This window comes from Abramis brama, assembly GCF_963993115.1.
Source record: "Abramis brama genome assembly, chromosome: 14".
Classification (NCBI taxonomy): Eukaryota; Metazoa; Chordata; class Actinopteri; order Cypriniformes; family Leuciscidae; genus Abramis; species Abramis brama.
The window spans coordinates 28,905,801-28,931,641 of record NC_139976.1 but is presented as its reverse complement, the minus strand read 5'-3'; the positions used below and the strand labels follow the sequence as shown (position 1 = coordinate 28,931,641).

Genomic DNA, 25,841 nt, shown 5'->3' with positions numbered 1-25,841 from the left:
CGGACCATTGCAGGATGGGGACGGCCTAAGTATACTTTTGGCTTAAACGTCACATCCTTTTAATTTTCCCAGCAAAAACGTTCCCAGTCCTTTGCATACAAAAACAGTTTACAGGCTCTCGCAGCAGAGCATGTGAGCGGAGTGGAGCGGTGAGAATCTCCGCTCATCGCTCACGGAACTGTTCACCCCTCTGCTCCCCCGCTCAAAGCTACATCAGGCCGCTCCGCTCATTATCGCTCAGCGCTCAATTCGCGCTCCACTCAAATCGCCCCCCGCTCGCTCCAAAAAAGGAAAAAAATCTACATGTAGGCTAGGCCTATATCACTTTTAGCTTAGACCACAGCCTTACCTCCTAAAGAACTAATGAGTAACAACATTTTTCAAATTGAAATGTTTTATTTCAAATTACAGGCCTATGTAAGAAGGAATATAACCTACACAAAAAGTCCTGTAAAATTAAACGAATAAATGGGCCTAATAATATAAATAAAAATTATATAAACAAAAATATGCATACATTTTTTAAAAGTAAATTAACTATAAGGCCAGAATTTTGATAAGTGAACTTTTGCGCAACGCGCACGATTAAAATTTAAATTGGCTTCCATACACACAAACTGCTGTAAAATTAAACGAATAAATGGTCCTAATAATATAAATATTATTACGGACGACACAAATTCAGCTAAATAAAACGAACCATTAGGTCTACTTGAATGAAAAAACAAATTTGTTTGAATATTACGCTATATTTAATTTACACTTTGTTACAAGTTACCGTATTTGCTAACCTTTTGTTTTCTTCCCAGCGTGTTCGCGTAGCTCACGTTCATGTTTTCGAGAGATGTGTCTTTTGATATTCCAAAATTAATCTTTGCTGACTGAAACAATGTCTCCACATTCGTTTTCTTGTACCACATTATCATTGTTAGTTTTATTATATTAATAGTAGCCTACACCTGTGTGACTTCTCATTTTCCTTTTTGAAGTAGCCTACGTTTTGAACTCCATTATTGAGCCGAGTTTTGACTGAACATAGTCTACTGTTGATGACTATGCAAGACAGATGGATCCTGGTTTAGGTTTGACTGAGCATGCTTCAGACTGGTGGTGTGAGCTGAGCGAAATTGGAGCGAAATTGGAGGGGGAAATAAGGCGACGCTCCGTCCTTTTAAAAATGCCGCTCTGCGCTCTGTCCAAGATCCGCCCGCTCCCGCTCCCCGCTCGCTCCCGCTCCACTCCGCTCACATGCTCTGTCTCGCAGACAACCTAGGAAATCAGGGAAGGTCTCGTTTTTTAAGTTTGGTTACAAGCTGTTCAAACATAGGAAATAAAAAAGTGATTAATACATGTAAATTCTTCCATATAGCCTCTTTAACAAATTGTCTGGTTTATAAATCTGTATTATAGTGTACACATCTTCTGAAAGGCTTGAGAATGACCACGGAAAACTCCAAATTCCATAGTCCTTCATATCCCATGATGCACTGGGCTCGAGTCCCTGTTCTGCTTTTGACGTTAATAGTTTGTTGTAAAGTGTGTAATATACCAAGTACATTGTTACACCTCGGTAACTTGCCGCTCTTTATTTTTAGGGGAAACCGGAGGCTGCATTGCTTTGCTCCTCCGTTGCAATGGCGACGAGTCATCAACATTTACTTGAAGATTTGGGGCGTCTCCTGGAGCGAAAGGCGAGCTCGGGCCCCGGGCGGCAAGCTGTTCAGGTCTGGCCCCTCCCACGCCATGCTGAGGGCCCGATGGGGAACGGCATTCTGGGTAATGGAGTTCAGTGGGGAGGGGTGAGCGAGGAGTTGGGAGACACTGTTCGCTGTAGTAGAACATGGAGGTGGGTTCAGCGTGCTCCTGCAGAGATTGAGTAACGGTTATAGAAACAGCACGGCTAGATTGCAGCAAAAGTCAGGTCAGAGAAAACGGCTTTGGGAGAGAGGGAAGACGGAGCAAAAACTCAAGAACAAGGAGCAGGTGAAGAAAGAGGTACAGCAGGAAGTTTAGTACAGTTTAGGACATGGGTCACGACAGCAAACAGTGGCAGTGAAAGTTACAGCAAGTGGCAGGCTGTAGATCATTCTGGGATATAGCAGAAACAGGACAGCTGGTAGTGCAGAAGATGGGCTTGTTTTTGGATTGTTAGTGTCTCAGTGTCACATTTAATCTCTGAAAGGAAAGAATGAGAGGTGGACATCAGCTAAAACGGCATTAGAGGAAGTCACAGGCAGGATAAGGATTCAACATAAAAAAAAGAGGAAGTCACAGGCAGGACAAGGATTCAACATAAAAAGTTCAAAACTAATAGTCTGTTCAGACCAAGTCGAATGTTTGCATTTTAACAGTTGTTAATGCGTCTGTTCAGATTGACACGAACATTTCCATGCATACTGTCTGAGAGTGAATTTACATTTTCATTCAGCCATCTGTCGTTTTTTTTCCGTATGCAAAAATAGGACTGAATTTTCGTGGCACACGTTTGTATTGGTGTGAAAAGGCCTTAATGTTAAAAGAAGTACACTTTGGTATACTTTTAAAAAGAGTACTTATTATGGAAAAAAAAATATTTAAAAGAATACTTAAGTGCAAACTGAATGTAATGTTTTCAGGCACTTAATTGCTTAAATGTTATTTAGAATTAAATAAACATGTATTATAGTTATACTCATATAACTTAAGTAGGACTTAAGTACATATTTGTATGTAGTAATTATATAATTACTTCTACAGTCTTTGAAATATGATTTCAGTGTTCTGACAGGCATTTATGGTAAACTAAAATATACTTTAATGTAATAATTAATTATATTAAAATGTGTGTCATGTTTTTAAATATATTTGTAGCTACACATTTGCAGTGCTGAAGTTGCAATTTAGTACATTTAAAATATTTTAAAATATATTTTAAAACTATGAAATATCAAATAACACACTGCAGATAAAATTATAACCAATTATTTTGCATGTGCTTTAGTATAACACATCAAATTAAGTGTATTTCTTTAAAGGATGGCACAAAGATTATTACAACAATGATTTAAAATGTACGTGACATTATTTGCATAATTTTACATTATTGCAAAGTTCACCTTTTAAAGGTGTACTTAAAAGTGTGTTAAGAAACAGTACAGTACTCTCTTTAAAACACTTAATTTCATTAATATTATATTAGTAGTAGTTTTTTAAATCTACTTTTAACATTTTAAGTACACTACAAGTGCACATTCAATACAATTGAGTGCACTTCTTTTTCACAATGGATAGCTTAGCCAGAAATGAAAATTCTGTCATCATTTGTGACTCCAAACCTGTATGACTTGCTGTCTTATGTGGCAGTTCACGCATATTCAAATCAACAAGATGAGGGTGAGTAAATTATGACATGTTTTACTGAATTATCCTTAAAAAGGTGTCATTTTTATGTATGGTTTGCTGGCTGTTTCATCTTCATTAGGTGTGTTCATCTAAAATATGTGTTTATAAACTTGGTTCAAGGCTGGTCATGTGACCTCAACATGGTTGCCATTATGTAGAATAAAACAGTATTTTTTTTTTTTTTTTGCATATTGCTGTTTTATTTTATATCAAAATCCATTCAATTTATGCTGAGCCTATTCAGTTTAAAAGAAAAAAGATCTATGCCGTGATTATGCTATTTCCTGTTTTGGATGTCAGCCTGATTGACACACTGGTGAATAGTAAAAACCTTTGTGTCCAATAAAATGTGCTAGATTCATTCTCTCATATCTTCATGTCACACCATGCATTACAATTTACTTAAACAAACTTGTATCTATGTTCACTAGTATTAAGATTTTGACATTCCAAAACTAGAATAGATCCCTGTAACATCAAACATCAAAGAAAGTTTTAAAGTAAAAGCAGAAGCAGGTGAGGTTATGAAATGGATTGTAAAATGTAAGTAAGTAGAAGTAAAGTTAAATGTGAGTTAGGGTTCAATATAATGAATACAATACGATATAGATTTGATATGTTGAAGATAATATATACCGTACAGTATATGAGGAAGAAATGTTGCTAATGATTATGATAATTTGGCCATTCCAGCCAAATAATCAAAGACCTAAACTTACAAACAGTGTTCTACAACGAATGCCTTTCGATTTCAGTTATATTTCCACTTGAGCTTGGTTCGGCACGGCAGGTAGAATGCGTGTAGTGACATCACCACTTGTGACCAGGATTGGTCACTTGTCTGTTGCCTGGCGGCCAGTTTCTCAATAGCTGGCCAAGCGCGTTATTTGAACGAAGTTAACATGAGTTAATAATAAAATTAAAAGAAATATTTGATCATCCTCCATAATGCTGTCGCTATTTTACATCTCATACCATCTGTAAACTCTTGTGTTAACAAGGCAACGACTGACGCATTTGTATTACATTCCAAAGAGCTCCGTCATCAGTCCCACAGTGGAAAATGAAACCATATCCGTACCGGCTGGGCCGGATCGGCACGGAATGGAACTGTTAAGCAATGAGAATGGTTGTTTCGGTGGAAAAGCGGCTTAAATGTCTCTGGCATTCTATTTGCATACAGAATTGTCTTTCATCTGTATACTAAAATATTAAGAAATTAACTTACATATTTAAAAAAAATAATCAAATTTTAATTAGTTTTTTTGCTCTAGTAAATGACATTAAAATGTCTCTCTGTAAATCACCATTACCAAATATTTGCATTACTGAGCCCTAGAGAGAAGTGTGGGTAATCAGATGAGTGGATGAGATGTTTAGTATGGATGTACCGAAAGTATATTAAAAGAGTGAATGGGGATGATGGGTGTCAAAGGTCACTCTAGCATGAGTGCGGGGTTGGTCTGCGAGGTTGGATTGTTTAGGTGAGGCAGCTCTACCCTGCTCAGATCTTGTTCAAAGTCTACAAGCCTCTAAACTCTAAGCAGGGGGCTGAGTGCAAACAAACAGGGACAAAGCGCGAGGGGTTTGATCTCAACACATACGTGCTGCATTCACCATTGCAGGATGTATACCTCTGTATACAAGGGTTTGAGAGCCGTCTGGCCTGACGCATCTGCAACACAGCGCACATTCATTAGGCACGGACACGGAAGAACAAGAGACAAAAGGGCTTTTCACACTGCGCTTAACCCTGGGTTAAGACAAGTAATTTCACTCGCCGGCCATCTTTGAAATGCATCTCGGGCATGCAAGTGCAGCTCTTATCTCTTTGAATGGGGAAACATCAAGTTCTCCAAGCTTACGATTAAATTTCATATTTGAAGCTTCTAACGGCAGCTGCAGTGACGCGATGACTTTACCAATCAGCAATTGGTTCTTATTTAGAAGGCGGGACTTATTCCGCCATATTGAGTGTTGCATTTTTCCCCATTCAAAACAATACGAGTGACGCATCTTGTGTTATTCTATAGACATTATGCGCCAGAGAAACAAGCATGCAGCCATCTTTAGAATATTGTCTTTGAACTTCCGTTTTTGCGGTAGCTCTGAATATTTCTATGGCATCGCTGTCGAGGAGTAATTAGCTGGTGAAATGGATTTACTTATTGTAGAGTAAACGAAAGTTATCATGAGCATTGTAATGTTTATAGCAGATGTCTTAACAAATGTCAGAAGATTTTAAAATGAGCCGTTCATTCATAAATACATAAGATCGCAGTGAAAATACAAACCGGAAGACAAAAGACAACGAGCGCAGCACTAAAAATGGGCGGGGCTACATAAGGTTAATGGTCTTTGGAAACGATTCAGTGTTAGAATGTTGCGACTAGATGCTTAGCAACCGGCAGCCAATCGCGTACCCACAAATGTAAAAATACGATTGTTAACCCAGGGTTTAAGAATGTAAAGTGTGAAACGGCAGCTTATAAATACTCAGGATTTATTGTTAACCCTAGGTAAATTATGAGTGATGTGAAATGTGAAGCAAGATAACACAGGATTCCATTTACCCAGGATTTAGAATGACCCAGGGTTAACTATTTTAAGTGTGAAAAGCCCAAGAGAGACAGACAGACAGACACAAAGAGGGTATAGTCGTGTATGTCGTCTGGGAAAGTCTGGTAAATTAGGCCAGTTTTTGAGTGGATAGTGACAAAGGTTTAGATTTAGGGTGAACTATCCTTTTAAGAACTTTGGTTATTCCATCGGCCAACATAAATAAGGGACATTTTGAAATTTGAAGAGAAACATGGTTGGGCAGGACATGGACAGTGTGGGTAGCTACAAAACACGTCACAAATGGCAAATCAATCCAGAAGAGCACAAATCGGCTGAGAACTCAGAATGTGTCACTAAACAAAGTAAATTCTTACAGAGGCTGCTGAGCGTCCAGGACCCCGTTGGGCCACTATGGCCCCAGAGATAGCCTTGATCCAGCCGTGCATCTCCTCTGGGCTGTCCGACTGAGACAGAAAAATACAGACAGCTTTAAAGTTTATATATTAAAAAACAATCAAATCAAATATGATTAAAAAACAATGTTAAAACATTTATTCATGCTTGAAATTATTTACATCAATGACTAATTGACCCTTCGCAGGGAGTTTAATTGACAGGTGATCTGACCAATCATAATCCGCTGAATCCGCCATTTTTGTCCGACAAAGCAGTCAGGAGTTAGTAGATTAACGTTGGAGGATTTGAACTTGAAAAACGGAGTGTACTGACGTCTTTCCACGGTTAAAACAACATTTCTTCTTATGTTCTTTCATGTTTATTTGATGCTATAAATTAACTAGAAGGAAGAGATGGTCGGTTCACGAGCAGCTTTAAGAGGCTCTACAGCGATCTGTCAGACACATTAAAGAGCCATAAAATGGTACTTATTGTTTAAATTTCTTTAAAAAAATGACCAAATTTCAAAGTTGAGACTTTGTTTCATATCAAAAGTAACCTGGTCTGTCCTGTCTGTCAGCGCGTTGTCAGTGTCCTCTCTGCTCTGCAATGTATTTTTCACTGTGTGAGAACATGGTGTGGCGTGAGAGCGGCGTGGCTTGTAGGACATCGCAACAGTAACTAAAGGTAACAGTAACGTGTTTCTTTAAAGGGGTGGTATAATGCCCTATTCACAAGATGTAAAATAAGTCTTTGATGTCCCCAGAGTGTGTATGTGAAGTTTTAGCTCAAAATACCCCACAGATATTTTTATATAGCATGTTAAAATTGTCACTTTTTGAGGGTGAGCAAAAACGCACCGTTTTGTGTCTGTTCCTTTAAATGCAAATGAGCTGCTGCTCCCAGCACAGAGGGCGGAGCTTCAAGAACTTGTGTCCTTTTACCTCACACACACACACACTGAAAATTTCAAAAACTTTTAGCCTTTTATGTTCAAACCGGAGTCAGACAATGTTGGAGACGAGACTCAAGAAGAAGTGACAACATGTAGAAGGACGTTTCTGAATGGTTAGTTGATGAATTTATGTTGCTTATGTGTAGTTACCTTCTAGTCATTGATTAGCATATTCTGTCATGATAATCTATAAATCGTGGGGTTTATGTAAATTTTAGGGTTGGTGATGTCACTAACCTGAGAGGAATGTCGTGTAGTCCCTAAAAAAATATTTCTTTAAAAGAAAGTATCTCCCTTTGCTTTGAACTTTGAGCATTGTAAATTTGCAGATGTTGTTTATGCTCAAACAGCAACATTACACACTAACTAAAGTTAAAAAAGTGAAATCATAATCAACCACCCCTTTAAGACGACCCTTTTGACAGCAGGTTTGGATAATGAATATTCAAAATCACACCTGATCAGCATTTCCACAGATGGAGCATCAGTCATGACAGAAAGAGAGAGTCGGCTGATTGTAAAGTTGACAAAAGTTGACTTCTCTTTACCGAAGGGCATTAATTGTCTTGCACACAAGCAAGAGTAGGCAATGCATAATGCATGCAAGTCTGTAACTGGATGTAGTTTACCACCAATCTAAAAGAAAAAGCCAGACTGCTCTGATGCTGCCACTCATGTTAAAATCTCACTGCTGAAGATTGGGCAGATTTTCTCCATTCGCTGAGTTGTCATCAGTTTCAACACTGCCAGAGCTGTCTGGCAGGACTTTCCAGCACTTTCCACACAAATGCAGAATGCGTCTGTGGATGTTTCCTGCACTAATTTGGATCTGTGAAAATGCAGTGGACTATTGAGGAAACTCAGCAGCACAGTTTTGTTAAAGACCTTGCACTGATGAAAGATGTGCTGCGTGAGTTACAAAGCCTCTCCATGAATCTGCAAAATCGAAACACCTCTCACTGATGCCAGTTGGCGGACTCGTTTGTCTATGGAGATCCTGGAGACCATGGAAACAACACCAGCAAAGGCAGAAGTGAGGATGACATCATGCATGTTCAATGGAATCTCACTAGAAGCCATCAAGGAGAATATCAACAAGGTGCAGTTCCTGCAGGCTGTCATTTATAATCTCTCTGTATGTCTCCCTGACTGGTTTCTGCAAGCAAAACCTACCTGGCCTCCTCAGATGAATATAAACGTAGCTTTTCAGCCATGAGTGATACTGCTAACAAGAGGAGAATTGCCTGAAGGGCAAAAACCTTTCTTCTGTCCTGTTTCTAGACGTCAATGGTCCTCCAGTAGAGCAGTTTGACCTAAAATCGTTTGTGCACTACTGGCTGAAAGATGGCCATCGGCTGTCAACTGCAACCAAGACAGGAAGGCAAGCATAGACAGAAAACCAGACAGACCACTGTGGTCTGTTCTAGGTGGAAAAGTTATGCATTAACATTTATTCTTCCACTGACATTGCCGAATACTGATAGTATTTTGCCATCCTTTTGCTACTGTTACTGTTTAAAGTCATATACAGGTCCTTTTGAAGTTACTGACTGCTACTTTATCAATGCTTTCTGAGACATTATGAAATAATTATCCTTGTGCTATTGCTGAATCTGACAGTGATACCATCCAGTGAGTTTGGAAGACATCTGATTATTTTCTACTGTTTTTGAGACATTTCAATGTATTTTGAAGTCACATGCTTTTATGGGTCTTCAAGTGCCTTATATGTAGTCCCCTGGTTCTTTTGCCAAAGTTGCCCATTTGGGTCTAGACCCAGTATTACTTGGAGAAAGCCATTTAAAAGAAGAAAAGTACAATCACAACACTCTGGACTTCTGGTAGCACCTAAGATATCTAAGTCTACTACAGGAGGGAGAGCGTTTTCACATTTGGCTCCTAAACTCTGGAACAGTCTTCCTGATAATGTTCAGGGCTCAGACTCACTCTCCCAGTTTAAATCTAGATTAAAGACACACCTCTTTAGCCAAGCATTCACATAATGCATCTCATAACCTTGTACTCCAGTTAATACTCCATCAAATGAAACGTGCATGACTATCTATTGCTTGAAATGTTATGAACAGCAGCTACGCTAATTCTTTTCCAGTTGCTTTCTGTTTCTACCTTGGGATGGCCGTCCTGAGGTAACTAAAGATTACGGCAGCTCCTGTTTGGTTCCAGCCTCTTAAGAACATTTTAGATGACCCAACACCTGTGAATAGATGACTCCAACTCCTGCGAGGACTTCAGATGAAGCAAACTCTGAATCAACATGCACCACTGCCAAAGTTTCTATATATTGTAATCATTATGATAACAACTTGTAATAACTGCTTTAATGAGATCATTGTTTCTGTCTAAATGAATACATGATGTTAGCTAACTGCATGATTTGTATTATCTTATAACTGACATCTGGACATATGGAGATAACTTGGACACAGTCACCTCTGAAAACAAATTACTCTAAATTGTAATGTAGACATCCATTTTCTGTAAAGCTGCCTTGAAATTATATGTATTGTGAAAAGCGCTTTACAAATAAATGTGAATTGAATTGAATAAATAACTGTGACTTCTCCCAAAATATGACTACTTTTATTTCGTAATATTATTCTCAGCTTTATTCTCAACTTTGTTCTCGACTTTATTCTCAAAACTTTACTTTATCCTTGAAAAACGCATATTCTCAAATCATATAAAGCTATTTTATTCCTTTTTTTCTTTTTTTTACCTGCCACCCTGAAACGTCATTGTAATATACATTTAGTTCACCATCAAATATCAGTGCATAAATTACATAAAATTAACATGAGTTTGACATTCCTACCTGAATGTAGAAAGTTCTTGAGGTAGTAACCAGTTCAAAAAGATTGTCCCTCATCATCAAGTCACTAAAAACATAATTATAGGGAAATTTTTCGACCGTTGAAACATTACAGCAGTACAGATGCATGATGAGAAAGCTGTTATTGTTTATTAATGTTTGCTTGTGTACTATTATGAAGGGTCTGCCCAAGTCCCAAACTGTGGAACTTTTAGACATGGTAACATTAAGATAAACTTGGCTGCCTGGAGATAAATAAAAAATATAACAAATTCCATTTGTTCAATGTGTGATTTCATCCGGAAGATGCCATTTTAAAAATTCTCATCTGCAAGTTATTGCTAATGTCACGAATGTTTCCTAAAAAAGTCATTTGTCAGATTATTTCATATTTATGATGTAGAATGTAAGTGAATCTGCTCTTTTGAGATGTTTAGCAGATGTTTCTAAATTAGAGTGCAATGCTATCCAGATGATTTTGCAGACGCATTAAACATGTATGTTCCATATTGTGATGTACATCCGAGTGTAATGAATTATCAAAAAAGAAAAGATGTAGATTGTGCTTGGTTCTGTGCATGTGGGTGTTCAACTGTGACGAAAATGCATCTTAATACTAGGTGTAAACAGGGCCTAGGTAAGCCATCGAGACACTAATTGAGCATTGTGTGACATTTGTTTGAGCAGTCCGTCAACCTCTGGCTAAACCAATGGCGTGAGTATGGGGAGGGACTTCCTGTTTGTTGAGCAAATGAAAGACAGTTATAAGACGGTTATAGCAGAAGCATATTTGGAAACAATTTGACAAAAAACAAAACAAAAGCACAAATGAAGCAGTACTGACCTTTGTTTACACTCCTGCACCTTATTTACTTCTTTCAGAGGAACAACTCGTAACGGTTCTCGGTCCTAAAAAGAGAGTTTCATTCGGCTAATTAATATTGTCTTTAGTTCATGTGAACGACTGTACAAGCACTGAGCAAACATTCCAGCTGCGCTGAGTGTGTGCAGAGAGGAAGTACAGGCCCGAGCAGGATGAAATCACACAGCAAGCGCAGGCCTGTGATTATCAGCCCTGAAATAGACTTTATTGACATCTACTGTATGATTTAGCCTTTGACCAAGCCTCATTCCTGCCTACAATATGCCTGCGCTCCTCACACACACACACACTTGAATATGTGGTTTACGGAGACTCTCCATAGGCGTAATGGTTTTTATACTGTACAAACTTTATATTCTCTCCACATACACTAACCCCAAAACAGAAAACTTTCTGCATTTTTTTAATAAAAAAATAATTAAAAACCTTTTTTTAAACCTTAAAAAAATTTTTTCAACTAATTTGGTTTACGTTGTAATACCCATGTCATTATACACATTTGTGCACTCATAAACCACACACACACACACACACACACACACACACACACACACACACACACACACACACACACACACACACACACACACACACGCACGCACACACTGAATCAGTAGCTTCCCGTAACAAGCTCTTTGTCACCCAAGATGTCACAGTTAATGTTGTTTTACAATTATAGTATTTCATCACCACATATCGCAGTTTGTTAGCCTTTATTTATGACGGAAATCTGAACTCTGGTCACGGTTTGGTTCAGTTTGATTTGATTTAATTTAATTCAATTATTTCTGTATGATTTCTGAGTTTCACATTTGAACATAGGTCAAGAATTGTATTTTGGATTAAATATGAAACCTTTTAACATTTCTTGTTGCCACAACGTATCAGGTAGTACAGATATTGCTATACTATTTATAGCGTGTTAGATATATCTGTAAAGTATCCCTGCTTTACATTATTTACACATGGACTGATGTGATATGTATGTTTATATTAAGTATTTTACAATGAATTTGAACATGGCTCATCTGATCACAATTTAGGGTCAGAACTATCTAAGTAGTAAGTACACAAAAAAATATTTAGACCTAAATTTAAGATTTATGTATTTGAATTGCGTATACTATTTCCACAGTTTTACCATTAAAAACTAATGTGAAGCATGTTTGTCAGTCATGAAACAGGTTAGAAACAGGTAAGATCTCTGCACGACCAATTAAATAAATCATGGTACATTTTATAATTATATGTGATTTTATTTAAATCATATTTTCAAAATGCATTTATTCAAATTATTTAGAATCAGCATAAATTTGTTCATTGTGAAAAAAATATAAATATAATATTTTTAGCGCAATTTTCCCCCGGAAATTGCGCTGGTTAACTCATGATTTCTGTTCTGTGCGTCTGTGCGCACCAATCTTGCACTTCTATCTACTCCTCAACCAGACCACCTAGAGACTTCGGGTTTTCGGCATTATGTTAAAGAAGGTCTAATCTCGGGAACGCACAAAAAAAATCCAGGAAAACATTTACTATCTCTTAGTGTTGTGATCCCATGAGGTGAGAAAATTGCGCTAAAACACTCACCGAGTTTTTATTACTTGTTTTAATAAATATAATATAAAGTATGGACATGGTTAAAATATGGCTAGCTGTGGAGTCTGAAATAAATTGGATTTACACATGATACATATATAACCCTGGTTATTATGTATTTAAAACACATTCAGTTTACTAGAACTATCGCACCTGTTTTATTTATGTATGACGGAAAAATATATCACATTAAGCTTATTAGTTTGTTTATGTTAAAATGTGGAAATTTTGTCAGCATAAATAAAAAAATGTAGGCCTATATATATATATATATAGTTTTCACTATATGGAGTTATATATAGAGTTTTCAATGTCAGAGGCAGAAAATAAGTCTTTGCTATTCTTAACTTCATGGGAATAAAAATAATTAGGCTACTATAAATCTGTGGGAAATAATGTTTGTCAAAAACTTTTAACAGGAAGTTGTGTGTTTGAACAGTGGAACAACTCTCCATTGTTCTGCCCCCTCAATCAAAACAATTTATAACCGTTTACCAGGATTTTAAACCACTACAGCCCAAAAGTGAGCCAATGATGGCTCCCTCATCAGGCAAGAAGACATGGAAGTTGCTTTTTTGTAAGAGGAAACATATCATATGCCAAACAACTGTCCACCCATTCGTACTCCCCAATACTTTACCCGTAGGGCAAGTAATTCACTATGTTTAAAGCAGGGCTTCAAAACCAAGGGTTGAAATTAGCGTTAACCTTTCAAAATTACAATAGTTCACTCTAAAATGAAAATTATGTCATCATTTACGCACCCTGGTGTAGTTCTAATGTACTATTCTGTTCTTTCTTTTTCAGACCATAAAAAGGAGAATTAAAAAAATGTGGACGTGGTCATCCACATAATGGCAGTGAATAGTGACCAGCATCAAGCTTTTTAAAAAAAGATGCACAAGTATCACAGAATTATCCAATGCAACGTGTCATATATTACAAGTGTTCTGGGGGTGTACGATAGGGTTTGGTGAAAAACAAACTGAAAATTAATGTATTATTTAATGAAAATCCTGACCTTGCCCGCTGGTCTGTGCTCGACTAGACTATGTTGCGTTTTTATAAATCTTGATTTCTCACAACTTGTGTGCTTTTTCTGGGCGAGTCCGAGTGAACTACTTTGCTAATAGTGTCATGAACGCGTGCCGTGCTCTGAAAACCAACGGCCAAGGTTAGGAATTTTGTTAAATAATACATAATGTTTTTTTCCCAACAAACCCTATTGTATACCCCCCGAACACTTGGAATATGACACGTGTCGCATGGGTCTATTCTGTGATAGATTTAGCATCTTTAAAAAAAAAAAACTTGACACTGGTCGCTATTCACTGCCATTGTATGGAAGCACGTGAGCAGGGCATTTTTTTTAAAAAAAATACTCCTTTTGTGGTCCAAAAAAGAAAAAAAGGGCATATGGCATTAGAACAACACCACAGTGACTAAACGATGACTTCATTTTCATTTTAGGTTGAACTATATGTACTTATTAACTACTATTAAGTACTATGGACTTGTAGCTCGTTGTCTACGTTAATATGATTGTAATTAGGTGTCATTTGTGTTTTAACAGCATTTAGCACATGAATATTGATCCGGGAAGTTCGAATCTGTGAATATATTGCCAACTTCACTGAACTCCTTGAAGCACACTGACTGCATTTCTGTATATTTGAGTTCTGTATAATAATCAAAATTATTCAACCCCCATTGCAAATCAGGTTTATTGGCAACATTTACAGACTTTCAGCTGTTTGCAATGAACAAATCAAACAAAAGTAATTGAAATAGCTCAAGACAACAAATGTTTAAAGTGGTTTCCAGGAATTTAACTGAAAATTAAATTTATTTTAATTTATTTTAATGACTTCTGCAGTTTCAAAATTATTCAACCCCTCACTTGAATCAAGAATTCAACCCCTGAATAGAATCCCTCACTACTAGTGATGGGCGATACTGCAAATTTTGGTATCGATCCGATACCAAGTAAATACAGGGCCAGTATCGCCGATATCGATACCGATACCAATACTTTTTTATTTTAAAAGCATGCACTTGAACTTGTATGCACTTTCCTGTGCTAGAGCCATGTGTCATGATTTATGAGGTGAATGCATCATTAATATGCTAAATCTGAATACGTTTTCATAACTACTAGCCCTAAATATTTTGTGATTTGTGCTCTCAACTCGCCTGTAATTAGTCAGTGACTTTTACAAAACTACCCTAATTATAGTACTAGCCTACTACTAGCCTACTGTTCAAAAGTTTGGGGTCTGTAAGATTTTTAATTCTCTTCTGCATTTATTTGATCAAAAATAGCCTACAGTAAAAACTGTAATATTACAATTTAACAAAGGCTATCTGTTTTCTATGCCATAGTAAACTGTAATTTATCCATGTGATCAAAGCTGAATTTTCGGCATCGTTAATCCAGTCATGATGATATTTCATTTCAATATGCTGATTTGTTGCTCAGGAGACATTTCTTATTATTATCAATGTTGAAAACAGTTTCATAATTTTGTGGAAACCATGATACATTTATACAGAAATATTTGATGAACAAAGTTGAAAGAACAGCATTTATATGAAGTAGATTTTTTTTTAACAGTCTACCTTGACTGTCACTTTTGATCAAATTAATGCATCGATCCTTGTTGAATAAAAATATTAATTTCATTAAAAAAAATCTTACTGACGTCAACATTTTGAACCGTTATGTACACTTTTGGTTTGTTTATTGCGAAATAACCCGATTGTTTCTCTGTCATCTAAGCAAGGCTTCGTTTCCCAAACGCACTGGGCCTGTGAGCTCAGCGAAGCACCAGCATCGAACGCTCTTTGTGATTGATTGGTTTCGTCTTGTATCCAGATGACTAGGAGAAAAAGTTCTATCCTACACATAGACAGTATATAAATGATCCTACACAATTATCCGCTAACATTCGATTATTTTTCCACTTAGAAGCTTATTTTATGCACTGAATTGCGTGCTAAATTAATAAAAAATTACTGGTAAAAAAACACACATTTGGATCGATATTTTTATGTGAGGATCGATCCTTTTCGATACCACGTCAGTATCGAAGTATCGATACTTAAGGATCGATCCGCCCATCACTACTCACTACAGCACAAATCTGCACAAAAGGTGTTGTCTCAAGCACACCTGATGCAACTAATCAAGGGCTTCATTAGTTGCACCAGGTGTGCTTAAGCTAGAACACATGAAATATCTGAACTGGCTAGGTTTGTTGAGTGTCACGTTTGACTGCAAGTTAGAAATATGGCAATAAATTAAGTAATAAGAAATAAGTCAAAAGAATGGTCCAAAAAGCTAAGAGAAGATTTCATCGCCCTTCACAAACAAGGAACAAAGGCACTAAATGTTCCTAGAGACACAGTTGGAAGTATTGTTTGCACGTTCAAAGTAAAAGGAACAGTGTTTACACTACCTGGACGGGGCAGAAAAAGTCAGCTATCAATGGCTACAACCAGATTTCTGAGAAGGCAGGTTCAGGAAAACCCTAGAGTGACTGCAAAATACCTGCAACAAGACTTGGTGGTCACAGGCACTGAGGTTTCAGCTTGCACAGTAAGGCACGTAACGAATGCCAGAACTCCAAGACGTTCACCACTACTTTCCCAAAAGCACAAGAAAAGTTGGCTCCAATTTGCTCAAAATCATATAAATAAGCCAAAAAAGAAGTTTTGGGATTCTGTTCTGTGGAGCAATGAAACAAAACTGGAACTTTTCAGCCCTATGGATCACCGGTATGTCTGGAGGAAGAAGAATGAAGCATATGCTGAAAAGAACACTCTGCCTACAGTTAAGCATGGTGGTGGCTCGGTGATGCTCTGCGGCTGCTTTGCATCCTCTGGGACTGAAAACCTGCAGCGTGTGGAAGGCAAGATGGATTTATTGAAGTATCAGGAAATCCTAAGAGAAGACGTCATGCCGTCGGTGAAGTAGTTTGAGCTTGGGCGTCATTGGACCTGCAGCGTGTGGAAGGCAAGATGGATTTATTGAAGTATCAGGAAATCCTAAGAGAAGACGTCATGCCGTCGGTGAAGTAGTTTGAGCTTGGGCGTCATTGGACCATCAAACTCCACCAAGGCTTGGTTTCAGAAGAAGTCCTGGAAGATTCTACAGTGGCCATCACAGTCACCTGACTTGAACCCCATTGAAAATCTCTGGTGGGATTTGAAGAAGGCGGTTGCAGCACACAAACCCAAGAATATTACTGAACTGGAGACCATTGCTCATGAGGAATGGGATAAGATTCCTCAGAAAAGCTGCCAGAAGCTGGTGTCTGGTTATACATCTCGTTTGCAGCAGGTCATAACAGTAAAATGGTGTTCTACTAAGTACTAAAGATGCTTGTCATGAAGGGGTTGAATAACTTTGAGACTGCAGAAGTAATTAAAAGTTGCATTTTCAGTTAAATTAGGGGAAACCACTTGAAACATTTGTTGTGTTGAGCTATTTCAATTAGTTTGATTTGTTTATTGCAAACATCTGAAAGTCTGTAAATTTGGCCAATAAACCTGATTTGCTAAACCTGAATAATTTCGATTGCAACTGTATGTACCGGTATATAAAATGTGTCAGATTTTTGGTTTCTAAATATAAGTTGATCAAAATTCTGATGGAATTTAAAAGGGAAACGTGCTTCCTGTGTATTCCTAAAGCAATCGCCACTGATGCAGACATGTTTAGACAGACTGACTGTTAACACACAGCAAGAGGAATTCATAACACTGTGAGCAAGTTCAAACAACCACCAAAGCACGTGCGCACACACACACACACACACACACACACACTAGACACATGCTTTCACTCCCACATGAGTCACTGGTCTAATTCTGGGGGCACATATGTAAATATGCTTCATTGCTGAAATGAGATTGGACACAGGATCAGATGGCATGAACAATACACAGGCCGGACTTTCACTTATCAGATGGGAGCTTACAGACGGGCTCATGGACGCACAGGTGCAAAACACAATGAAAACAAAGAGTCAAACAGGTCAGTGGGTTCTAGCAGCATTCAAAGACGCAGGACTCTGGAGACAAGGAGGAGGAGGTAGAAAGAGAGGGAGAGACTGACCATTTCTGATTTAAAGTAGCTGAGTGCATTGTCATCCAGCATGAAGTATCTCCTCTTCCAGTTTTTCATCTACAGAGAGACAAAAAGACACCTCAGTTTGCAGAATTTAAAGGCATGTAGGCAGTATGATTATGCATCTGACATATGACAGATGTTCATTTTGGACACTGCAGCAAGGCTAGTAAAACCAGTCGTTTTAATAAGAATCCACACAATCAGGAGTTTTTTGCGTGGGGGCGAAAACATTCCCCACTTAGATTTTGTTTATGTTTGAGTTGGTCATGTGCCAGAAAGCTGCTTGGTCTGAAAGTGACTTTGGTGTGAACTGTGCTTTATACATTGCTATGCTATTGACAATACAACCTGGTAATTTTTTCCCCTGTGACATTTCACCTAAATTCCGCTAATGTGAACGCACCTTTAACCCTATAAAGCCTACGATAATGGATACACACATTTCTACAGCCTTTAAATTATCAACATGATTAAAAACCTGTTGTACACAATCTACTGCATGATAAGAACACATCTTTTTTGCTGTGAAATGTTTACTGATTTTTATAAAGTAAATATAAGAATAATTTTTATATTGTAATTATTATTTCAAGACACTGCTGGTTTGATTATACATACATTAAAATGTCTATCTAAATTGATATATCAATGTTTATTTCTCAATCATCATTGTATTGCATTGCATTTTGCCCCCCACAATAAAAGCTACAGAGCTTTGATCATAAAACTAAGCATTTAAAAGTCATCTTACTAAGACATTATTTGGAAGATATAGAGTGAAAGATGATATTTATATGTCTGTTATGCAAGTAGTCTATACTGTTTTAAAGATCTCACAGATTTACATTACAAACGATACAAATTTCATGATACTTTTTGGCCATATAAATATCAGCAGCTGCACCAAATTGCATATTTTTGCCTCTGAATAAATTTGAGGTGTTTTTTTTCCCCCTCTTTTTGAGTATGATCTCTATATTATCCTAAGTCATATGAGAATAAAAGCCTGATGTATCAAACATGTTACTCATCAAAAAACACATCAACTTTTTTTGTATTTATTTTTTAATTTTGTCTAAATATTCAATAAACTATTCAGTATGTCAGGCTTTACAGATTTAACGGCACATTATCATTTCATGCATTCTGCACTTCTTACTTACCACAGCTCCCTGCTTGACACAAAATCCGGCTTTTATGACCGACTGGTCCTGGTTACTCCGGCTCAGGTAATACGGCAGCGGACCATGAGGTTTCCTCAGCCCGCTTCTGTCTGCACCGTTCTGATCTTCACCCTTTTCCTGAAAACAAATGCAATTCAACAACATTTAACAAATTCATTTTTTTATTCAAATGCGTTACATTAGTATTAACCAGTGTTATTTTTTGTCTTTTAGTTTTTAGTAATCTGATGTGCTTTTGTCAATCTATTAGGTTTTTTTTATTGCTTTTTAGGTTTAATTTAAGTTTTAGTTTTAGTTAGTTTTAGCTTTTTTTTATTTCCAGTTAATAATTTTAGTGCTTCAACTTAAACTTATTTCAGTTTATTGCCAAGGAAGTTTAGTTTAGTTTAAGTTTTTCAACTAATATTTATATTTTATTTTATTTCAATTAACATTGTAGACTTGGAATTAAGCCTTTTCACCATCATTACTTGATTCATGGGACCGGACACCAGTTGTCTAGCAAAACATGTCGCTTGTGTTTAAAAATGGAACGTATTGTATACCTCATGCTTGCACATGGTACAATCCACTTTCCATATTAAGAAACTTCCCTTCAGTGTATACATTTGCATCAGTTGAAACATTCCTTTCCTTGTACAGAACATGCCAACTGAAGTATCATCATCAGAGGAACATCTCTGCTCAGTGAACGGGTTACATTGCACACATACCTCTATGCAAAATATAGCTCATCCCAGATCTCTCATCAGCACACATGTACAACATACTCTGACTTCACAAAATATATTATGAAATTATTATGAAAATTAATAAAGAAAAAATAATACAAAAAATAACATTAAACAGTAAATTTTTAGTCTTCAACATAAATGTTTTAATAGTTTTAGTTTTATCCTGGTGTGAACTATGTGATATATGTCATGGGGTTATCAGCTGCTGTGTGACCTGTGTGGTGGTGATGATGGGCACTCCTGCGATAATCTCGGTCTTGTAGGACACTTGTTTCGTGGTGCCCGACGTGTCCACACACGCTTCTGCTGTATTATGAGCCACCTGCTCGCCTGACTTCGGCACCTGGAGAAGAAACGAGGAAACAAACCTGTGAGAGAAACTACATTCTATATACGAGTATTTAAGAGTATTTTTAATTCCCAAAGCATACGCAAGGACAATCAGTTCCAGGTCTAACCATTCCATTTGGAGTCAATGTATAATTTATATCCTGGATGCTGCCCAAAATGTGCTCAAAAATACTGGATCCTGAGCTGACTTCACATATTATGGGAAAATCAAAGAGAAAAACATCACAAACCCAAGGGATTGTCTTTTTTTAATATATATATATATATATATATATATATATATATATATATATATATATATATATATATATATATATCATATTAAAAAAGGACAATAATGTGATATATATATTGATATATAGAAAGTACAGCAGAAGCAAATATATATATATATATATGTAGTAAGACAGTATTTGCTTCTGCTGTATTTTATTCATGTCTTATGACCAACATTCCATCCTTCCATAACAGCTTCTTTATAAATTACATTTGTTTGTATTACACTGTTACAGATTCACAAAACAATCTATAATGACATGTGTCCCTCAGACTGTTTAAATTGAACTGAAATCACCAGGGAGCATGTGAAAATAAACTTCAGTCGCATGTTTCTAGTGATGAGAATCTGCAGAGCTGTAGGTGCTACACACAGCAAGTAACAGTAGAAGTTTTGAAGAACTTTCAAAGTCTGGGGTGGGTTTTTTTGTGGGGGAGGGGGGGTCCTTTTATTCAGCAAGGACACATTAATTTGAGCAAAAGTGACAATAAAGACATTTATAATGTTACAAAAAAAAATTCTATTTCAAAATAGATGCATGTTCTTTTGACATTTCTATTCAAAATAATCCTGAAATGTATCAAGGTTTCTACACAAATATTAAGTAGCACAACTGTTTTCAACATTGATAATAATAATACGTTTCTTGAGCACCAAATAAGCATATTAGAATCATTTCTGAGGGATCATTTGACTGAATACTTTGGCAATGGCTGCTGAAAATTCAGTTTTGCAATCAAGAATAAATTAATAGTATAGCAAAGTTTGTAATGCTTTTTATGTTATTGGAATAAAAATACTGAAAAAATGTATTTTCCCTCTCAGAATAAATGAATAATTTGTCCTGGTCCAGCAGATACAGTGATAAACCGCCTGCTAGTAAAGATCGACTGACACTAAAGCAGCATCTGTGGGAATGGCAGTTCATCGTTCACTGCCTTCAGGCTAAAAACACAACACTGATCAATACACCATCACTACACATGCTGGCACTACACACTCTTGACCCAAACCAAACTGTCAGTTGTAATCGTCTTAAAAACTTAGCATTCAGTGGCAAAAATATGCATCATTACACAGCCATTAACATTCAAAACAATGTTATTAGCAGCATGGAAATTGTGATTTGACATTGTCCACTCTGAATATTCTGATTATGCATGCATCATAAATGTCCTAATAAGATGATTAAGCCAATATTGACTTTTCAGAAATCTGGATGCCTGGCAATACACCAAAATGAATCAAATTCTGTAAAATGCTTTTGTAAAAGCAGGAAAACAACATGCATGTCTCTTTTTTAGAATAAAGGTTAACGTTATCAGTAGCTACGTTTACATGGACACTTTTTGTTTGAAGTCATTCCGATTGATGAATCTGAAGATAGTGTTTATATGAACTCTAAATAAAGTGATCGGGTTGATGTGCGTGTTTATGTCATAAGCTTCAAATCGGATTTGATCTTTTAACATGCGCTCGCTGCTCGAATATACAGACTGTCCCGCTGTTGGCACATACACACACACACAAAAAACCCAGACGTAATATTTATCTATTTCGGGAAGCTTATATTTATTAAAGGGGTGGTTGATCATAATTTCACTTTTTTAACTTTAGTAATGTTGCTGTTTGAGCATAAACAACATCTGCCAAGTCACAATGCTCAAAGTTCAAAGCAAAGGAAGATATTTTCTTTTAAAGAAATTGCTTTTTAAGGACTACAACAAACGGCTGGTAGGGACTACACGACATTCCTCCCGGGTTAGTGACATTTTAAATGATATTTTCACATAAAAATTTACATAAACCCCGCCCCCGGGAATGCAATTTATAGATTATTATGACAGAATATGCTAATCAATGATTAGAAGATAGTTAACTCCACATCAGCTACATAAATTTAAACATAAACAAAAAAGTTTTTTAAATTTTCAGGACACAAGCTGTTGTAGCTCTGCCCCCCATGCTGGGAGCAGCAGCTCATTTGCATTTAAAGGGACAGACACAAAAACGGTGCATTTTTGCTCACCCTTAAAAAGTGACAATTTTAACATGCTATATAAAAATATCTGTGGGGTATTTTGAGCTAAAACTTCACATACACACTCTGGGGACATCAGAGACTTATTTTACATCTTGTGAAAAGAGCATTATACCACCCCTTTAAGCAGTATAAATGCCCCTTCCTGCGGGCAAAACAAGACATCTGTGGATGACAGTCTGAAGCAAACGACTGCTGGGACGACATTTCACAGACAATAAGTTGAATGAGATTTTTTGAATGACGCGACAGTCATTTATGACACTATATTTAACAACAACAGCTTGTTCTGACCGTTATCATGTCACATGCAAAACTTTCATGTGTTGGTTTTCAATGCAATCATGTCCTATCGAATAGATTAGAAAAGGTATAAACCACCCCTTACAATCAGAATTAATCAGATTTAGCCAATTCATTCTGACTGACGTGGTTACATGTAACATTTTTATTCCGACTGTGCAGTCCGATTACAAGCGGATTAGGGTCCATGTAAACACAACTAATAGAGGGTATGCGCATGATGTCACCGTCGGCCGGAGTGACTGCGGTTATGCCCACCAAGTGGCAAAAAGACTGAGCGGCAGCATTTGTTTTTAGCGAGAATGCACCGAAAAACTGCACAACTGCATTTGACAAGAAATCTGAGGAATTCTTTTACAGACTGCCGAAAGCTACAGAACAGAGAAGCAAATGGATCGCTGCAGTTCACAGAAACAGCTGGACTCCAGGCAGCGAAAGTTGGATCTGCAGTTATCATTTTGTGTCAATATGCTGAAATCATACCCTATAAATTGTATTGACAACTCATCAATTAAATATTTACCATCGTATAATCTGCATAATTGGACGTTTTTAAATAAACACTGACAAAAAACTATAGTTTTTTAGGCTGGACGAAATGATGATAAATATAACATTGATATAAGTGATCACATGGATTTAGACCTACCTATATTGTATTTATATAGAGTGTTCACAGACAAATTTGCTTTATGTATTTCCCCGGCATCGAAATCAGGCACAAATAAATGTCAGGAAACACGATTCCTGGCTGCATGTCAATATCAGTGGATCACTGGATCTTTAGTTTCAACCTTTAGTTTAAATCGTTTGTTTTACTCGCGTTTTCGCAGTTTCCCCATTAAATCCAGTCACTTAGTAGGCACTTTTGCCACTCATTCTGGCTGAGGGGGGCGTGTTCCGGCGGGAAAGTGATGTCAATGCATACCCTCTATTAAGGTTGTTAATTTCATTCATTCACTAGAGATGGAAGGGTTAGGCTACTTTTAGGCTATCTACTATGTGATCAGTAACCTAATCCAAATATCAATATTAACATCATCTGACTACATTTAGTTACTTTTATGAGACAGTAGTTGACTAGATGATTTCTAGTTAGTTTCTACAGTGATGCATCATACTATGGTGGTTAAGCAGTGAGTTACGTCATTGTATGGGAAACGCACCCCTGGTTAGTAAGAGGAATCTGATCCAAGGTCAGGAACTCACTGTGATTTTGGTGGCGTTGTTGAGTGCGCTGACCCACTCCACTAAATCTTGCTTGTCATTCGCCTGCAAGTAAAACTTCCTCATTCCAGCGTTGATGACTGTGGGAAAACACACAGATTTATATTTAAACAATCTGGAGGTGTTGATATAATAACAGTATTGTGCCATAATGGATTTGGCAACATGTCACCCAGACAGTTCCCCTTTTTAATGTGCATTTCTAGGCCTGAATAATTGGTGCTGTCACACTAGCACTTTTAGAGCGCACCTGGGTTTGTTTGACTGCAAAATTTGGTTCATTTCGGATGATGTGAATGCTGTTTAACAAACTCGCACACCAGGGTTAGTAATTAACTAAAACTAAACCAATAAAACTATTTTGTTACTTGAGATAAAATAAACTTAAGCTTAAATTGAGTTTTTGTTTTATTTTAGTTTTAGTGCTGGACAACGATTAATCGCGATTAATCGCATCCAAAATAAAAGTTTGTGTTTACATAATATATGTGTGTGTACTGTGCATAATTATTCTTTCCAAATACATCTTTCTAAAGCACATTTACATGAAAAACAATGGAATGTCCCCTGGTCACCCTTCCTTCTGCACACTGCATCCTCTGAGAAACATGGAGAGAAAATCGCTTGCTTACCGAAGCAGAACTCCGCCTTTGGACGCAATTTGGTGGCATCGCTGACCTTTAATGAAGAAATAAGAGCAGATTGATAACACTGAACACACATGCTCACACACATATTTAAAGGTGCACTAAATCATCACTATAAAACATTATGTCCCAAAATGAGAAATCTGTTAGTATGTAAATATTTGATATTTGCCAGTACATTTTTATTTATTTATTTTAAATAAATTTTTTAGAAAAACATTGGTAAATGTATCTGTGTTGTTTTACAGTTTTTCTCGATTGCTTAAACACTATAACCAGGCTTTTGAACTAAAATTTCAAAACCATAATGCCATTTATCAAAAAGCACACCCATTTCACTAAACTATAACACTATTCCCTGTTTTGACACATGAGTCAGATTTGTTGAACTGTCACTGCAAAACTCTACACACAAATCCCTTCATTTCTCATTGCCTACACCATGTTGTCATTTAGAAAGCACTAGCATTCAATATTGTTCACTCAAGTCAGCACAGCTTCAGCTCAGTTAGCACACAATTACCCAGGTGGAAACACTAAGAGTCAAAAATGAACACACACCAATCAGATCCTTCAATAGATAGATAAAAGGGCCCAATTTTTTTTTTTTTTTTTGAGTTTTGGAACAATGGATCCAGAAAGACATGAAGGAAGAGATCGAGGAGGGATAAGAATGAGGAGGAGGAAGGGCAAGAAGACAAGCAGTCTCAGATGAAATTCAATTCATGTCTTTTTCAATGATATGACTATGAGGGAGGCTGGGCTACGAGTAAGGCCAAATTTGAGTCGCTTTACCATCGCCTTGAGAACCTTCAGGGAGGTGTGGTGGCAAACAAAATTCTATCACTGAATAAGCGACAAACATTTCCAATAGTCTTTCATGAGGTTTATTTTCTTGCAAGAAAAGGCCAGCAGTCATACAGTCACACAGAGTGGCTGCAGAGTGTGACAGTGAAGGGAGGGCATCCTTTCTCCTTTATAGTCTTGACTCCCAGAATGTTATCTTTCTAGGCAAATGATGGTATTTCAACCATATGTGGAACATTCTTAGACGTGTTCATTATTGTCTCCTTGAGTGGAGGCCCTCCTGTCACGTACCAACACTCTTTACCAATCCAATCCAATTCCATATTAGAATAAGGTTTGTGTGTGCTCTTTTACTGTCATATGATGGTTACACACATCTTACTGTAAGTAAATATAAACAATTTTTTAGAGGAGAGAATAAAAAAAGAAAGAAAAGTAAAACAGGGAAAAAATGTTTGTTTTGTTTTGTTGTGTGTGTGTGTTGTACTGTGTAGTACATGAATGAATAAAAATGTGCCAATGTATCCATT

General features: G+C 36.9%; 1 protein-coding gene across 4 annotated transcripts in view; it reads right to left on the bottom strand.

Annotated features, from left to right (window-relative positions):
- Nucleotides 1-376: 376 nt before the first annotated feature.
- plekha1b (pleckstrin homology domain containing, family A (phosphoinositide binding specific) member 1b) overlaps nucleotides 377-25,841 on the bottom strand; it is a 44,284-nt gene continuing 18,819 nt past the window's right edge. Inside the window, exons 4-13 of one of the 4 annotated variants that reach the window (XM_084134855.1) lie at nucleotides 24,490-24,535; nucleotides 23,840-23,937; nucleotides 19,873-20,001; nucleotides 18,904-19,041; nucleotides 17,726-17,794; nucleotides 10,969-11,033; nucleotides 10,128-10,191; nucleotides 6,318-6,407; nucleotides 4,986-5,056; nucleotides 1,511-1,863 (exon numbers count right to left, since the gene is read on the bottom strand). In XM_084134855.1, coding sequence (XP_083990981.1) covers nucleotides 1,656-1,863; nucleotides 4,986-5,056; nucleotides 6,318-6,407; nucleotides 10,128-10,191; nucleotides 10,969-11,033; nucleotides 17,726-17,794; nucleotides 18,904-19,041; nucleotides 19,873-20,001; nucleotides 23,840-23,937; nucleotides 24,490-24,535 — 978 coding nt within the window. In that variant the 3' untranslated portion in view covers nucleotides 1,511-1,655. Of the gene's footprint in view, nucleotides 1,864-4,985; nucleotides 5,057-6,317; nucleotides 6,408-10,127; nucleotides 10,192-10,968; nucleotides 11,034-17,725; nucleotides 17,795-18,903; nucleotides 19,042-19,872; nucleotides 20,002-23,839; nucleotides 23,938-24,489; nucleotides 24,536-25,841 lie in introns of all 4 variants that reach the window. The other 3 variants (XM_084134856.1, XM_084134857.1, XM_084134854.1) reach the window with 3 other exon arrangements.